Genomic DNA, 18,686 nt, shown 5'->3' with positions numbered 1-18,686 from the left:
GTTCAAAGCTTAGCGCATGCACCCACGCGGAAACCTTTGTCACCACCCTACCCTGTACCACATAAAGTCCTTCGGGGTCTCTTGGATATCCTTTACGAAGTCCATGTGAACGGACGGCGAGTTAACGTGTTAACAGAGAGACTCAAGCCAGCGTTCGCGGAAGCGAAAGCCGACCTGTAACCATTATCGGAAAATGTTTCCCAAGCAAGACGGTCTACTCGAACTACGTCAATGAGTCGCGTGAGCGAAGCGTATTGCCTATGTAGGCACGCGTGCTTCAGCAATGACAGTTAGGCAACATAGTCCTTTCTGCTATTTGTTAGAAGGGCAGCTCCAAAAGGAAGAAGGGCAAAAGAATTATGACTTCCTATGGACCACTCGGGTAGCGGGAGACGAAAAGGTTGCAATTGCCCCGGGTGCGGTCCGATAACGCGAGCCTGTGATTGAATTTGGATTAATTGCAAGAGAAAAAATGTGGAAGTAAGGAACAGGTTAAGATTAAAGGACAACGATGATACTAAAGTTATTCTGATCGATTATTGGATCACCGGACCAGATTATTCAGCATATAAGGTGGAAGTGAAGAACCTGAGCTTTTAAGGAAATGAATCCCTTTAAGTGAGGTGGTAAAATGCTGCCCTCTCCACCTTTGCCCGCGGAGCTAAAAAAACAGGTATTGACAGCGACAATGGCTGCCTTAGACAAAGCAAGGAACAAGTGGTGTGTACCAAGGATGAAAGAATTGTTTTGTTAGCGGAAGCACTCAGCGTTTAAAGCTGCCTCAAGAGTAAGGCTTCTTTTCTCAAAAGGATGGAGAAAGCCACTCAAACAAGACCAAAGTAGAAAGCTGTGGAAGGCATAAAGAAAAACAGAGAACGGACGGAGGATACAAGCCTAAAGCGTCCGACACTAGAAAGGCGCAGTTCCCTCCAAATCTGGCTCCAAATTAAATCCCGGAAAAATGCAAGGATCTGAGCAGACAATTCTTAAAATCTAGACTATACTCTGAAGGTGGAAGGCTCAGCGGGTCAGTAATCACAGAATCCAAAAATTCTGGCCGATTTGCCAATCCGAATCGAGGATAAGAACAAGGAGGACCTGAGCTGTTAGCGAATATGCAAAAGAACCTTTTTAGGAGACAGCTTGACGACCAATGGACAGCGTTCCTAGATTCAATTCGCAAAAATGCATAACTACCACAGGCAGAAACCTATTGACTATTGTATCCTGTGCGCTTGGAACTCTGGTTTCCTCCATCACCCCAGCTTACCTACCTGAATACCAGAACAGAGTTCGCTTGAATAAAGCCTTGCAAAAATTTTTGGTAATTTCCACAATACAATATCAGTGAATAGTAAAATTCTGCAGACCAAAACTTACCCCTGGTATCTCCGTTGTCGTTGTTGTTGTAGTAGTCCTGCATTCACCATTATCCACGACACACTCGAGGGTTCCGCTATTGAAATAATAACCATCCTGACAGGTCTCGTTTATTAGTGTACCATTGACACAAACACTGTAATCTTTGCAATCTTCTCCAGGAACTACTTCTCCATCCTTGATGTCTCCGCAGTCCAATGGCTATGCAAAAGAAGTTAAAAGTAAGAAAAGATTAAAATGAGCAAAGGGGTTGGAATTGGACTGGAAAAGCTTGACTTAATGGGTGTCAACAAGTGACTTCATTCTTGTAGGAGTCAAAATTCGTAGAAACCTAAACAAAAAGGATAAAACGAAGCGGAAGGGGAAACCCTTTATTGGAGCAGTCGTCAATAAAGTTTGAACCCCGATCTTCCATAATGAAAACTTAAGGTCCTAAATGTCGACCTATCTTGCTTCTTGTAACTTCGGACAAGACCCCAGACCCACAGAAGTCGAGCGGAGAGCGGCTAATATTTACGAGAGGCCTATATAAGTACAGCGTCTAGTAAAAATGGAGGACCCCACAGAAAGGGTCCGCGGAAAAAAAATTGGAATGTCCTGTGAACTGACGGATTGGCCAAGCAAGGCTCTGCTCTTCGCAGGCTCTTGGTGAATACAGTCGGTGTTTCGCTAGAGGCTGTCAGGGGCGGGGTATTCTCGCACTACCTAGCAGCGGCGGGCCTTAGATGGCGAAGACTTAGGAGGTCTACCAAGTCAAGGAGAATTTGACCCGCTTTTAACATAGCCGGATCACGAGAGCTCCTGTGCTAGACGCGTACAAATGCATTGAAGACATACCAACCTACCTACCTGTGAGCTCGACCAAAATAAAGGGCTGGTAGATCACGATAGAATGGAAAGACGTATGAAATGATTTCGAAAGAGGAGGTGAACAAAGCCTTATAGAAGAATTCCAATTTTATCGGACTTCTGGAATCTGTGGCGAAAACACTCCTAAAAGCCTATGATCGAAAGCGAACTGCTATGATCACCTCATCATTGGAGACAGCTTCCAAACTTTCGGCAGAAAGGAGAGGAAAATTAAGCTGAGTGCTTCGCCGGCTTGGGAACGATGGGGATTGAAGCGATGCTGAAAATCTTGGCTTTGGTCATAAAGCGATACCATGAACCAGTAGCACCGACAAATTGAAACAACACAAAATATGCAGAGGTTGCAGAACCAACTGATATTGGTTAAAGGGAATGAGGGGAAACCATTTAAATTGTAAAGTCCAAAATGAATGAAACTTTCGGTGGATTAGCTCTCATGGCTGAAGGCTTTTGACACCGAGAGTTGGCAACCGGGATCCCCGTTTTTAAGAAGAGTATCTCAATACCGATAACAGGCATAGCAGGAAGTCGCTTCAATTGCGAGCGCAAATTGGTACAGTATCCATCTATATCATTTTTTAGGTGGGCTTCCCACACGCACGTGTCAGTATAACGCTCATATGCCTTCCTGCATGGACGATACGGTGACCTGGGCACCGTTGTTACTGGTCTGTTGAAGTAGATATTTTCTACGGGTTTCAAAATTAAACGCACCACTTCGATGCAATCCCGGGATGGGTGAGCCGCAGTTTAGTGGAGGTGCAGATATGCAGAGGGAATTACGGAAGTTTCGGCTGACCACCACTGAACTAGTGGCCTTTCATGTCATCCGAGCAGCTACCATCTGAATGTTGCCTCGCCGCCGAAACAACTGTTGGTGTCCAGGCTGACTTACTTCACCATTTCCGGACGAAATTCTGGCCTACATCAGAAGCAAAGTCAACTCAACTTTGTCACCTCTTTCATGTGTGAAACTGACGAAAGATGGCTCTCCCGAACGAGTCAGGGCTTTCTTCAAAGTGACGTTTCCAAAATTTCGATGCTATCATTCAATCTTCCCTTTGGTCACAGGGGGTCTTCGTGAAGCCTTATCAGAGGTCTAAGCTTCGTAAAAATTTTCAACCCGCTCGCCTGCCTTGCGAACTTAAATGATTCTCACAACTTTACACAAAATACAGGGGGTCTAAGGACCAAGCTGTCGGATTTTCAATAATCTGCCTTAATATTCCAATATCACGTCATCTGAATTTCTGAAACCTGGTTAGATGACAAGATTTTAGATCTCTTGGATTTATTCTATCAGAAGCCTTAACTGTTTTGTTCCCCTCACTTTCTTTCATTCTCTGTGGCAACTTTAATCTTCCTATATTCTCCTGGTCCATTACTCCTGACCTTCTCTCCCTACCTAATAAATCCACCCACCCTTTACCCACTTTTATGTACACGCATGCCTTCCAGTTTAGCCTTTCTAGAAACCACTTAGATCGCACTCTTGATCTTGTCTTCTCTAACCTTTTTGTGCGTTGCCTTTCCCAATCCCCCATGTCCCCTCTTACGTTGCATCTGATACCCATCATTCTGCTCTCGAGTTCCATACTCAGATATCCCGACTACACTCCCCTGTCGTGCGTGCCAAGTTCAACCTTCGTACGGTGAACTTCGAAGGTTTGAACTCAACTCTGGCGGCTGGGTTCACTTCCTCTCTCCATTAACGTATAATCAAGCCCCCCATTTCCTAAGTGCTTATGCTCTCACCTTGTCTGGTTCACCATTGAAGCCCATGAAAAACTTCGTCAAAAATATACTGCGAGGAAGAAGTCCCTGCCTTTTGGAACCTATGCTGACTCAGTTCTCTTCAACAATCTGGCTTTCTCGGTCAAATCCTTATTACGTAAGTCCAGAAACGAACATTTGGCCAATGTTCAAACCTCAGTAAAGCGCGGAAACCTCAAACTTTTTTGGTCCTACATTCGCAACTCCCGTTATCCTGCCTACATTGGGGAAGTGTGAGGACGTTAGCGAAGTACTTTTGCTGTTCCGACATACGAGGATCCTCGCAGGTCTACCAAAAATGCGTCGATTTATGATCCACTACCTGGGAAAAGGAGTAATCTCCATGACCAATGGCCAACGTTCTTAGATTCGCAGAAACCTGTGACAGCCACAGACAGAAACCTACTGACTATTGTATCCGGAATACTTGGAACTCTGGTTTCCTCCACCACCCCAACTTACCTTCCTGAGTACCAGACTAGAGTGCGCTTAAATAATCCTTTGTCGAAATTTTTGGTAATTCTCACAATACAATATCAGTGAACAGTAAAATTCTGGAGACCAAAACTTACCCCTGGTATCTCCGTTGTCGTTGTTGTTGTGGTAGTCCTGCATTCACCATTATCCACGACACACTCGAGGGTTTCGCTATTGAAATAATAACCATCCTGACAGGTCTCGTTTATTAGTGTACCATTGCGACAAACACTGTAATCTTTGCAATCTTCTCCAGGAATTACTTCCCCATCCTTGATGTCTCCGCAGTCCAATGGCTGTGCGAAGGAAGTTAAAAGTGAGAAAAGATTAAAATGAGCAAAAGGGTTGGGATTGTACTGGGAAAAGTTTAGGTAATGAATGTCACTTGAGATGACAGAAAGAAAGTAGTTTGACAAGCCCCTAGCTTAAGCGATCCCATTTTTGTAGAAGCTAAAATTTGTTGAAACCTGAAGGGATGGAATTAAGCGAAGCAAAGGGATAGCCTGGTGGGAGTGGTGCTAACATAAAATAGGGGGAGGTAAGATGAAAACTCTGCCAGAGTTGACCATTATATCCGAACAAGCTAAGGATCGAAGGCTGTCATTGCAACATAGTATTAACCGGAATAGAGCCAAATATAAGGGCTGGTAGATCACGATAGAGTGGAAGGATACATACTACATGACTTCAACAGAGGAGGTGAACAAGACCTTATATAAGACATTCAACTTTATTAGACTTCCGGAATCTGCAGCGAAAACGCTCCCAACAGCTTGTTATTGGAAGCGCAGTGGTATGACTGCCTCACCATTGAAGGCAGCTTCGACAGGAAGCAGATCAAATTTAGGCTGAGTTATCTGTGGGCGCAGTGGTTAGAGCACAAGGCTGTCGTACCGGAGGTCGCGGTTCCAATCTCACTGTTGATAGTGGATTTTGCAACGAGATTTGACGTCGAATACCAGTCGACTTAGCTGAGAATGAATCCTAAGTCAAATCAGGGTAATATTCTCGGGTGATCGCAATGCTGACCACATTGCTTCCTCCGGGGACTGTAATCCTGTAGTGTATCGTTACGATCTTGAATGAAGTGTCAAAGTTCTGATCCAATTGGAATGTTGCGCCAACGATTATTATCATTATTATTTGTCAGCTTAGAGTATAAAGGAGATTGGAGTGGTGCTGCAAAACCCTTGGCTTTTGGTCATACAGCCATGAACGAGTGAGGACAGTAGATTAAGGCAATACAGAATATGCAGCAATTGCAACACCAACTGATATTGCGGATTGTCTAATGGGCATAATGGGAAACAGAACCAGGGGAAGGGGGAGGAAACCACTCAAATTGTAAAGAGGAGACGAAACCAAAACTTTCGGTGGATTGACCCTTATAGCGGAAGGCTTTTGAGACCGAGAGTGGCCAATCGGGAGCTTCGTATTAAAGAAGAATGTCTCAATACCGATATCAGCTGTAGCAAGAGGTCGCTGTAATTGCGGTCACTAGCTGGTATAGTATCCATTGGTATCGATTTGTAAGTGGAGTTCCCACCCGCACGAAACAGTAGAACGTCCCTATCCCTGCCTGTCTGGACGATATGGCAACCTGGGCACGGCTGTCACAGGTCTGTTGAAGTAAACATTTCCTGCGGGTTTCAAAATCCAACACACCATTTCCATGCAATCCTGAGAAGCGTGAGCCGCAATTTGGTTGAGGTAGCACACCCTAAACTAGGGGAAGCACCTGAGTTAGTCCAGGTAGTTCAGAAGATGTACAAGGGGAACTATTTCAGAAAACCTACCAAAGTTTCGGCGGCTGTCTACTGTTTGTTAGATTCGTATTTCAAAGAGAGAAAAGGGCTAAAGGAGGAGGTTTTCCTATGGAGCACAGAGGTATCAGGAAGCGAAAAGGTAGCGGTTGCCCCCATTGTAACCCGAGAACACGTGTGATTGTATTTGGAGTAATTACCCGAGAAAAAGTATGGACGTAAGATACAGATTACAACTAAAAGACAGAGAGGATATTGGCGTTACTCTGATCGATTATGGGACCACAGGAGCAAATAATTCAAGATATGATAAGGTGGAAGTGAAGAGCCTGAATATATAAGTAAATGAACCCCTTTAAGAGAGATGGTGAAATGCTGGCCTCTTCACGTTTGCCCGCGCAGACGGGTGGAAAAGGTATTGATAGCGCCAATGACTGCCCCAGACACAGTAAGGGAGAAGGGGTGTATACTAATGACAAAAGAAGTGAAAAGTTAGTGGGAGCACTGAGGGTTGAAGACTACCTTAAGAGCATGGATAATACCATGAACACACTTTACAAACTTCTCGGAGCAAAGCACAGTGTCCACCACTATATAAAGGTAGCGGTCCGAAACCTTAACGATTGCTACGACAAGGCCTTGGGTGAAATGAGTTTGATGACCCACTGAACAGCGAAAGCAGGGTTGTTTCAAGCATCTGCGCGTTGCCGCAGATTTCTATTTTAAAAAGAACGGAGCAAACCTCCCAGACAAGACCAAAGTGCAAAGCTTTGGGAGGCATAAAGAGAAGGAGAGAATGGACCGAAATGGCTCACAATACAATATAAGTGAACATTAAAATTCTAGAAATGAAAACTTACCCCTGGTGTTTCCGTTGTCGTTGTTGTTGTGGTAGTCCTGCATTCACCATTATCCACGACACACTGGAGGGTTTCATTATTGAAATAGTAACCATCCTGACAGGTCTCGTTTATTAGTGTACCATTGCGGCAAACACTGTAATCCTTGCAATCTACTCCAGGAACTGATTGCCCATCCTTGATGTCTCCGCAGTCCGATGGCTGTGCGAAGGAAGTTAAAGGTTAGAAAAGATTAAAATGAGTAAAGGGGTTGGGATTGGAGTGAGAAGCGACCTTCCATAATGGAAATTCGAGGTTCTAAAACCGAGCCATCTTCTTCCAACTTCGGACAGGATAACAAATCCGCTGAAGTTGAGCGGAGAACTGCTAATATTAGCGAGGGAACCTTTATAAGTGCAGCACCTAGTAAAAATGGAGGACCCTGGTGAAACGATCCGCGGAAGTGTTGGAAACAGTGGTAACAAAGAAAAAGGGGGGGCGGGGTATGAGAATTTGGACCTCTAGCATTTGTGACGCAAACGCTCCTAACTGCCAGCGTCCCAGGCATGCATCCGTGTACCTGTTGCAGTATCTATCAAAATCGCCTCCTAACTGGCCTTTCCGTCCACAGGTGTCAGTAAGGTTCTCATATTCTACTTAGTGTTGTTACTGGTTGGTTGGTGTGAATGTTTACTGGGTGGTCTTAATCAAACGGGTGAACCGTGGTTTAGTTTAGTTAGCACGCCATAGACTAAGGGAAACACCTGAGTTTGTCCAGTTAATTCAGGAGATGTGCCTTCGAAACTTCCGGCAGTTCTCCACTGTTTCTTTGATGGACAGTTCAAAGACGAGAAAGGGCTAAAGGAGTATAACTCTCTGTATTGCCATGGGCCATTTGTAAATTGAGTTCGACGGTCCATTGTACAGCAAATACAGAATTGTTACGAACTCTTACCGTGATTAACAAAGGGACTTCGCTCCTCAAATAACCCCAAAGTCGAAAGCTGCAGAGGCCATAAAAAGAAGCAGAGAAGAGACAGAACCGCAATCTTCCACTAGGAACGCCCAACGCTCTAACCAGATGAGCCATCCACACCAAAAGGAAAGAGTAAATGAGAGTTTTTATAAACAAACCTCAGTTATCGTAAGTCCACACACGATATTTAAGCCTTGTCAGTCCAAGAGGTCGATATGGGCGTTGCTATAATTAGTGAACCAACCAGAGCAAAATATAATGTAGTGTGGGCCACCGATAAAAATGCAAAGCGTGCGATTTGGACGACATGAAAGTCCTGGGAGTTTAACGAGAGTACCTGCCGTTTAGGAAGGTCCTACGGTCCTTTTTGGACAGAGATTGATTTGGAGACCACAGTTAAGCGGTACTCGTTTATTCTGAACGCTGAGCTAGCGTTCGCTATTCATACCAATGGAAGTAAGGCCTAACTAACATCTCTGCCTCGACTAGGGAGAGTTCTGCCCACAACCACAAATATCATGAACTTCCCACAAGGGTGAAGGGTTCTGCGTACCAATTTTTGGTGACAGGAAATACCTATTCGAAGAAATAACCGTAAGACCGAATCTGACCGAGCCAATATTAAGGGCAATCATATCTATAATAGTGTAATAGAGAGCAGGAGAATAGGGTATCCAAGAGGTTATGTCGGAGGAAGCAGTGGAGCTTGTTTGACGCGAAAACCTGTTCGCAGCCTATGATGTCTATATGCTAAGTCGTGAATGACGAACAGGAAACCGCTTAGAAAAAGGGGAGATGCAAAGCTTGCTTGATAGATCTGCGGAAGGCTATCCGTGAGAACAAAGGGAACTCCTTTAAGAAGCCGATATCAACTCCCGGGGAGGAGCCTACAGAACGGTGATGGTTAAGCTGAAAGGAAGCAGGACCTCACGTATAATAGTGACCACTGAGATTCGATAGCAAGGCAAGTGCACTTATAGGATTGAAAGAGAATATTCCTCAAGGCATACTCCAGCAATATAAGAAGAAGAGCTTAATATTGCTTTCGAAAATTTAGGAGCTAAAGAAACGCCCAGGCTGGACAAAATACCAAATGTGGCTTTGAAAGTGTCGATAAAAACTAGGTCAGCGGAGTGGGGCTCGTTTCTACGTTTACTACTTGTTTGGAAGAGGGTATCCTCCCGACTCAGTGAAAAAAACAGATACTGGTTCTGCTATCAAAGAGTGATAAACCACCGGGTGAGCCATCATCGTACCACTCTATTTGTCTACTGGACAGTATGGGAAAGGTATTGGAGTCCATCATATGCAACGGAATGTAGAGGAAACAATAGGCGTGTCCTCAGAACAGTATAGTTTTCGCGGTGGCCTAGTCAAGCCAACTTAGCAGAGGAAACATTTGCCGGTATAAAGTGACAGAAGGGTACCAAAAAATACTACTTCAATTCAGTGCGATGACAGCATATTACAACCAGTAGGGACTCTTTCGTGGATACAAGGCTCCTTCATGACATCAATGTAGGCCCAGTTGGATATTTGGTAGCCGGCGGGCTGTGTCAAGGACTGGTACTGAGCCCATTACTATGGATTGTCATGTATGACCATGTGCTACATATCTAACTCCTCCCTTCTTGGTTACGCTGCCAATATCTTGAGAATTTTTGTTTGGCCATGTGGTATATCGGTCAGGCTAATCAAGGAATGGCTGGTATTATATGCATTAGATTGAGCTTCACTGGTCAGCAAGCTTAATTTCTAAGGTTTCGTACGGGACGTTTATCAGATATCCTGGTGTTACGCTAAATCATCAATTAACCTTGAAGGAACACCTAATCTAGGCGAACGAGAATGCTAGGAAAATTGTAGCCATGCTAATTGGTATGGCCCCCAATATTGGACGAATTAAGCAATTGCTAGCCAAAATGTTCTCAATCATTCTGCTGTACGCAGTACCAGTTTGAATGAAGGCCTTTAATGTTAACGCGTACAGGAAGGTATCTGTAGTATATCGTTTTCGCGCGTTAAGGGTTGCTAACATATTTCGAACAACGCTAGACAAAGCAGAGGTTAGTGCTTTAAGCCTTTTTCATGGTTTGATAATGATGAACAGGATGCGTTTAGGTTCCAGTTGCGAAATTGAGATCCGAAAAACAGGATGCGTTATAAAGTCCAGGGTATACGAGTGGTGAGATCCAGAAAACCTGGCTGCGGTTTCCATTCAAAAGGCCGAACTGGCTGGCTGCGGCTGCCATCCAAACGGGTTCCGGCACAAAACCAAAAAGCCGGTAGAAACTTGAAGCACGTAGAGGTGTGGATAGGATACTTCTCCACGACTCTATTAACCACAGCGAACCGTTGGAGTCCCGAGGGATACGGATAGGTGGATGCAGAGAAAATGCGAAGGGAGGGTAGCAAATATTGTACCGCTAAAATGCAAAAGAACCTATATTTGTTACAATCTGACTCTAGCCTACCTAAAGAAATTTAAAAGGTCATCAATCATGCAAGGATCTCGGCTCAAGAAGATTTGTATCTATCTATCTATCTCTACAGCAATGTTCCTGAACTGCTATACGAACACCCCCAGGGGAGAGATTCACCAATCCGGTAGGATCAGATTCCAGAGCCTTACGAGCCTCAATATGGGCGAGTTCGTTTAGTAGGCGCCCCGCATTAGCCAGGCACCATAGAATTTTGGTTGACTTTAAAAGGTCGATAGCGCAGTTTGTTTGGGTAATTTATAGGCACGAAGAAAGTCTGTAATGAAGCAACTTTCTCCGCACCCATTCTGAAGGATGGCCTAAAGGAAAAATGTTCAGCTGCCAAAAACTGCACTCACTTTCAAAGAAAAACGTGAGGCATACGTCCCCTCAGGGCCAACTTTAGCGTAGGCAGGCCCATCCATCGTGAAGGTAGCATCCGACGCAAGGACCAGAAAAGCCCTTCATTTAAGGCCCTCCACAGCCCTATCACATGCAGCTGTCACATGGGCTGTGCTGGCGCTACCCAAGTCATACGAGAGAATAACCTGAAGCTTATCAAAAGTTGTGTGAATAACGTTTGGAATGACAGTGTCAAAATCTGACAGTAACAAGAATCTGAAAAACTTCTAAATCGAGAACAGACGATTGCCAGTATCTGGGTTTTGCACCACCAATTTATAGGTTTTAGGATTCGTTTTCTGTAAATTTAAGAAGTTCTTTGACTGCCAGAAGAAGCCTACGGAAACGGAGTGGTCGCTCTTTGGCAAGAGCAAAGACCTGGAGTAAAGGGGTGGTTTTGGTCCACCCCAAGGATCTTCTCAAGATACAAGTGGATATTGAGTTGAGTTTGTTTTGGACTTGAAATGCATCCTTGGGGGCCCTGCTGCAAAGCAGAGAAAACTTTCGGCGCCAACGGGCGTATATACTGGTAAGTTATATGGTCACACCTAGGGGCGGAGGCACGCTTGTGCCTAGGCAAGGCAGTAGTTAGCTCTTCTTGGTAGAAGAATTGAGAATGTGTCTATCGAAGGACATCCAGAGGAGAGGGAGATAGGGGCAATACTGCCCAGCCAGAAGTTCAAGATATTCATGGGTTTCTCTTGGGTCTGAGCACGGTGATTTTTCACTATGGTAGTTGCGAAAACCCATCATGGATTTCCAGAAAAACTTGATGTCTTTTGTCACATTTAAGTCAGTCCAAATCTCACGCCAACACTTCCTCTTCGCATCCGCGATGAACACATTTCATAAGCGTTTAGCCTCCTCAAGGAGGAGAAAATTTGTGGTGTTATATCTCTCACAAAAAGAGAGAAGCCCTCCAAGGGCCATGTTGAACTCCTTGTTAAAGATACTGGCAGGGAAATAGAATGACCCAACCACAAAATTAGAAGTGAGGTCAAGCGTTTCACCTATGACAATATCATGTTTTGAAACATAGTTAATTTGATAGTGCCAGGACTTCTCTTGACAGGGCCTCTAGTGACCCTAATTGAGCCCTGAGTAGTACTTTTGATACTTGAGTTCCCTCTGCTGGGTGAAGGGATTGACAAAAACCACGGAAGCAACGACATTGATCTCAATGCCTGCTAGATCCGAATCAATCGGAATTCGGCACAAGTGCAATGTTGGGCCAGAAAAAAATGGTATCAGATAAGTGTTCCGAACTACGATATCTTTGCCTGTTAGTCATCTTCTTCTTCCCATTCGGTTTCAACTAATATCCCTTCCCGAGTTCGCCAGTTCTGGCAGTAAGGACCCTATTTTCCTAGCTTAATCGTGGGACCAAATCAACAAATAGGAAAAAATGAGAGATGAAGGCAAGAGAATCAAGCCCGGAGTCCTCAAGCCAACAAAGCTCGTAAATAAAGTGCCAGACATAGTATACCAGTGCCTACATCCGGACCATTCAAAACGGAAAATACGCAAAGCATGGCTGCTTTTAGGACACATGGAATTAGGCGGACTGTTGACAGTTTTGTAAGGGGGAAATTGTGGGGCCTAAGAAGAGTGAAATGAGTACCAGCCCCAGCACACCTGCTCATAGACGCACTATGTCTTCATCTGCAACGAGAGTCAGAACGCGTCAATAGCGTCACTAGGTATAGGATCCAGCAGATCAGCAGAACGTAAAAGCATTTGGAAGTTGATGTCACTGAAGTATCCATCGGTCCATACCTCCTCCAGATTTGAATCCCTAAGGACATCATAAAGAATAACAATGAAAACGTTGAAAGTGCGACCACTGCAGACGATCTAATTGGATGTCCCTTTTGAAGTAGTGACTGAGCTTTTTTCTTCACAGGACAAGAGTAATATGATGAAACCCTGGGTACCCTGGGAAATCTTTTCACGATTTCTGCAACAACTGAGGAGGAAATAGAGATAGTAAAGCTCCGAGCACAGTAGAGAGTAACAGGTTTAACAGTGTTTTGAAGGAAAGGGTGTTTCCCCGCAATGGAGGACATTAAAACTGCTCTCGCTGCTGGAAACACGTGGATCCTTATTATAACATCCGATCAGCTTCGTAAATACGAATGATAAGGAATCGCTTTTTAGGGAGTAGTTTTCAATAGATTTTACCTCCGGCCTGACTTTAAACGTGATTGTTAAAGGTTACGTTGAAATTTGTCCATTATCCTCAAATTACCTTAACGTTATTGCAGCTCCCTGGCAGACAACATCCTACAGTTGCATTGAAGTACAGCCCATCCTTACACGATTGTGAAACCCACTCACTGTTGCAGCATACATAATATTTGTAGCAATCGTCTGGATCAGGGATCTGTTTGCCATTTGACGATCCATCGCAACACTGTAATAAGGTCAAAATAATTATCGTCAACTTACTCTTTGACATCTTGTTGAAGTATCTTTCGGCCCATCCCATGGGCTACCAAAATAAATTTTAAATTTTCATATCAACTTACGCCAGTCTCTGGAGGAAGTGGTACAACATCTTCACAAGTCCCATCATCTGGGAAGCAGCGTCGATGTTTTTTGCTGAAGAACTGACCATCGGGGCATGACAAACTTCTTATCCTTCCTTCGACGCAAACGAAGAATCGCGCGCAGTTTTCATCATCAACCCAGAATTCACCATTGGTATAGTTACCGCAATCGCATGAGGTTGGCGGTTGTGGAACTGGTGGACATGCACACCGAGCTTTACTAGCAACACATGTTTTCGCAACTGCATCAAAGTAGAGACCAGTGTCACATGTTTGACGAACAGTTTCACCGTTATAACATATGAAGAAGACCTGGCAATCCTCTTCGTCCGGCCATGCTTCGCCACTCCTGTGAGTGCCACAGGATGTCTGAAAGAAGGACCAGGAAGAAACCAAAATTAGGTGATCAGTTTTCCAAAAAAAGGGACCTTGAATGTCTTACCGAAGATAGTTGGAGTTTTTCTGGTTTCGTTGGAATTACATCAGAGCAGGTACCGTCGTCATTCACACATTCTTGTTTGTCCTTGTTGTAGTATTGACCATCGGAACATGAAAGTTTTTTCATTTCACCACGTACACATGAGAAGAAGTTAACACAGTTTGCCAAATCTTCAACGAATTCTCCATCGGCGAAGTTACCGCAGTTGGTCTGAAAATAACAGAGAGTGAGACATATGTTTAGATACTTGTCATTCGGTGATCCCTGGTAGAGTAATCAAGAACTTTATTGATGTTGGGGAGTGACTACTTTCTGCAACTATTTATAGGCGTCTTCGTGGTTTAAAGGGGTACCCTCAATGTTCAGCTTCATTGTGTTCAGAAACTGTACGCTAGCAAGAACTACCTCTAGGGCGACCATGGGGGCTGCAAACCAGTAAGTCCAAAACAAAAATCAATTTATATCGTCAGGTTGGTCTGCAGAATCAATTGATGAGCAAACATTGATACAGCCGTAACTGGACCATCCTAAATGGCAATAACCTCTCATTATAAAGAGACGCAAAGTTCACTGTGGGAGAGCCAAACACTAGTGGAATAGAGAACTGGCTAACCTTTGATGAACTTACCACTGAGTCATACAGGCATTCCAGTGGGTGGTAGATAGAATTCCTCACTGCGAAAAAAGGGCAGACCCTATGAAGGAGCCGGAAAACCACAATCGTTGGGGGGTGACTATAGAATGTCTTAGAAACCATTTATCTCCTCAGATCACATGCCCTGCTACCTTGCTGAAAATTATCCCGGGCCGAAGAGGATCAACAGTTCTATTAGTAACCAGAGGTTAGTTGGACAGTCCAGACTGGACATGCCCCTGAGTTGTTTAAAACGTGCTCGTTTGAAGGGATATATCCTCACATCGTGGCACTGTTGCCTCAACTTGATAAACCTTCAAACGAGCTATATTCCTGTAAACTCATATGTCACTAAGACACCATGGAGTGGATAATCCACAATTGTTTGCCTTTATTTATTGGCGGTCAAAGAGGTCTTTCAGACTGGCAGTATGGGTTCAACTGTTGATGTCATAAGATAGGTTACTGGTTTAGCCATGAAATGACTAAATATTATGTAGTGGTGACCTTAGGTCCTAGGGGTAGATTTTGTCTACGAGTGGCTTTCAGGATTCCATTCAGTATTCAGTGCAAAGAAGCATCATGTACGATTATGGTCTTAACCTTTTGGTTCCAGACAACCTGAGGGTGGTATATTATGGCGAACGTCTTGAAGCGAGGCAGCGGATACACCAGTGGTTTTCTGCTTGAAATCCACTGTCGTCGAGCTGGGTGTAGTAAATACCAGACATAGTACTCCTAATCCGAAACCCTCAACGTCGGGGATCGCCTTAAAAGGAAGGGCAGGCTAGAATGTCGGTCACCGGAAACCGGCAAAGAAGCGAAGGTCCACTGAAGTCCTGCCAAGACCCAGTACGAGAAAACCATACCAAGTTTGTCAAGAATAAGGACGACAGTACTGTCGACGAGCGGGATAAAAAAGAAGTTGCCAAATACCAGGCGATTGTTGAAAAATTAAACAGCAAAAATCTAGGAAACGAGCAGAAGGCTAAGCTTCAAACACTATCGATTCAAGACGACCTCGAACATCAATATAAGCGGAACACAGGGTGCAAGGGCTCGGGCGCTAAGTAGTGTCTGAAAACAGGTAAGCGAAATGGCCAAAAATCACTTACGGGTGGCGTTAGCGATTGATAATACCACTAGCGGCAAGCTGACGTCGATGATGTAGGCCAGCGCTGAGGCTGGGTTATCGGAGTTGGTTTCCGAGTAACTCCGGGATGGGAAGAGAGAACAAGGGGAATGCATTCCCTGCTTTTGTTCCTCCTAGATGCTCCGTGGGTTCTACGTCCAGGACGAGATTTCCAGAAGACCAATGGCTTCCATTTGGCTACCGGTGATCTTAATGGATAAGAACATGCTCGTCGAATCCCTTCAAACCTCAGAATCATCACGAACGAATGGGTGGTGATCAAGAAGGAGAAAAGGAAAAGTCAACCTTCATTACTCCATATACATTGAAGGCACTCGAAAACGCGAACTACAAAGTGCAGCTCGGAGTCGAAAACGCAGAGATGAAAGAGCTCACCTATTTGAAACTGGACGCGTAAAGTTGACGACACCGGGGAGCTGCACTAGCGTACTCTGAGTGCACCCCGGCTAATCTGCGAGTCTTTCATTGTGGGAAAAACATGACCACAGCATTAATACAGGAGCCCTAAATCGGAAGGAGCTGAACTATCAAAAAGCCCCAAAGTAGAAAAAAATAAAAATTGTTATCGCGACAATCCAATAGGATCTGGTTCATAATGGGCAGGACTACGGCAAATTTTAAGACTCAACCTCACCAGCATTGCCCTTCCTGTGATTGTTATCTTGATTTGAATGTGGCATTCATTCAGAGCTGAGTCAACTGCTATCTGACATCCTGTCATGAAATCCATATGCAACCAATGAGAGAGATCGACCAAAAGCATAAATGCACTAGAAAGACCCTGGGCGCCTTTCTGTGTGACCTGAGTTCCACTGACCAAATTGTGGTCAAACTGGTGAGGACGGGAGCATAGAACACTAAACGTCCACTACTACTCGCAGCGATCAGTAGAGCCTATCTCCGTCCATCGATCCGCCTCGACGATTCCCAGTCAGTCAGATTTTATTACGCCCCTTCAGGACGTGGCCAACGACCTGTGTAGCACCTGCGAAAAGAGCATTTCTGATGACGGCACTATGTTCATCGTTATTCTCAGGCGGGTTACTCAGTATTTCTTCCGCTCAATGGGCATGATGGCTCTCCCACTGTAGATCGACAGCTGTGCCAGCGACCAATGTAGATCATAGGGGGTCCTCCAACTCCGCGAAAAGTGGCGGACGCAACACGCAAGCAAATATAAGCTACCATCAGATGGTGATCCCTTTCGAGGCCGATGTCAGTGCCTCTTTTGTTACGTACATCAAGTAGACAACTCCTAAATCTACTGCTGATCGTGAAGTAGTCGATCTGATTGCCTGTACGGCATCGGTCAGTTGAAACCCAACTGACCTTATGGCAGGCGCTGTCCTCAAACAATGCGTTACCAATGACGGAGCGGTGGAAGTTGCTGAAATCCACGAACCTTCCACCATTACTGCTGCGGTTGCCAAGACGGTGTTTTCTCATCACATGTCGAGCAGGGTGTTGTCAGATCCCACCTTGGCATTCTTGTAGTTAAAAGTCTATCAGATACCGGCTCGCAGGTGAAAAGAGCGCGCCTTACAAAAGAAGTCAGAAGCAACCCGACACCGGGTTCGTGCCTACTACTACTTGGCTTTCCAGAGGACAAAGGCACTTTGCCATTAGTGCGGAAATAGGGAGAGGAATACTCTCCAGGGAACCACCATCTTACTTCGCTTAGACCAGAAGCGAGCATTCTGAGGACCCTCGCTACCGTTTTTGATGAAGGTAGGTACATTGCAGAAACCAATCATAGTCCGTTTTTGGTATTCAAAGGTTCTTACTGTGAGGTCAGTCCCTGCACGAGGTCTTGTTGACGTTTCAGTAGCAGTTAACTTTCAAAATTTACAGATTGCTAGCCCACAAATTTCTATACCTTTTAGTCGCCTCTTACCACAAGCCGACAGGCAAGACTTTGAGAAACAGAAGAAAGGTAGGCAATGGGAACCTTGAAGTAACTCAGGAACACCTAGACCTCCTAAATGGGCAATATTTTGAGCAATACACCAGTGGAGGTACCAATTCTATAGTCACGAGCATATCGCAGAGAGTGGGGTACCATGATCCCTGGTCAGTATTGGAGAAATCAACACTTTTATACGGGTTGAGGCTTGTGCTGACAACCTAGTATTAATATTTAGGATTAAATACACGGAAACCCTATGCAATAAAGTTCAACTGGGACTGCAGACCGCTAGCGGGACTGAGCAACAATCCAGTGAAGAGCCCACAGAAATATTCACTGGTAAGTGGTACTTAAAGTATTAGAGGACATCAAGGTACACGTACGGATACTAAACAGGAAACAAAGGTCAAATACTTTAGAACGACTTTAAACGAAAAGTGGCCTTAGAAAAAACAGTACTGTCCTTGAAATTTGATGGGAATCATACCCACATTTAGGTAAACTGAACTTACCGGATTAGGTTCTTTTGGCACACACACTCCATTATCGGGTAAACATGTTTTGGTGTTCTCATTAAAGTACTCTCCCTCAGGACATTTCTGCGAAATCATTTCTCCATTTGTACAAATCACATAAGACTGACAGTCATGAGGATTCTTGACCGACTCTCCATTTCGATATTGACCGCATGAGGCCTAAAACGATGAAATTATCCTTATTGGTGATACTCCATGCAAACTAGGGTCACAAACCTTGTCAGCAGCTATAAACGTCCCTTTAACATCCTTGCAGCTTCCATCGTCATCCACACATTGGACCAAACTTTTGCTGAAATACTGTCCTTCCGGGCAGGCCATATGCATTAGGTTGCCATTACTACAAACGAAGAACTTGACACAGTTCTCCTTGTCGGTTTCAAATTGCCCATTTGGCACGTGGTCACAGTCAAATCCAACCTATTTTAGTGTAATGGGAAAAAAACGGTTATGCGGTATGATTTCAAAGGAGGAAAGGATATCAGCTTCAAAGCTACTTTTTCCAAAAT

At 44.6% G+C, this 18,686-nt stretch overlaps 1 protein-coding gene across 1 annotated transcript in view; it reads right to left on the bottom strand.

Annotated features, from left to right (window-relative positions):
• Positions 1-18,592, bottom strand: part of LOC119647588 (fibrillin-3-like) — a 61,684-nt gene extending 43,092 nt beyond the window's left edge. Inside the window, exons 1-8 of the mRNA XM_038048597.1 lie at positions 18,394-18,592; positions 18,154-18,336; positions 13,952-14,158; positions 13,489-13,878; positions 13,209-13,373; positions 7,124-7,324; positions 4,596-4,796; positions 1,381-1,581 (exon numbers count right to left, since the gene is read on the bottom strand). Coding sequence (XP_037904525.1) covers positions 1,381-1,581; positions 4,596-4,796; positions 7,124-7,324; positions 13,209-13,373; positions 13,489-13,878; positions 13,952-14,158; positions 18,154-18,336; positions 18,394-18,504 — 1,659 coding nt within the window. The 5' untranslated portion in view covers positions 18,505-18,592. The remainder of the gene's footprint in view (positions 1-1,380; positions 1,582-4,595; positions 4,797-7,123; positions 7,325-13,208; positions 13,374-13,488; positions 13,879-13,951; positions 14,159-18,153; positions 18,337-18,393) is intronic.
• Positions 18,593-18,686: the final 94 nt, after the last annotated feature.

The sequence above is a fragment of the Hermetia illucens genome, chromosome 2, assembly GCF_905115235.1.
Source record: "Hermetia illucens chromosome 2, iHerIll2.2.curated.20191125, whole genome shotgun sequence".
In the NCBI taxonomy this organism is placed as follows: Eukaryota; Metazoa; Arthropoda; class Insecta; order Diptera; family Stratiomyidae; genus Hermetia; species Hermetia illucens.
This window is presented reverse-complemented; position numbering and strand designations above follow the sequence as displayed.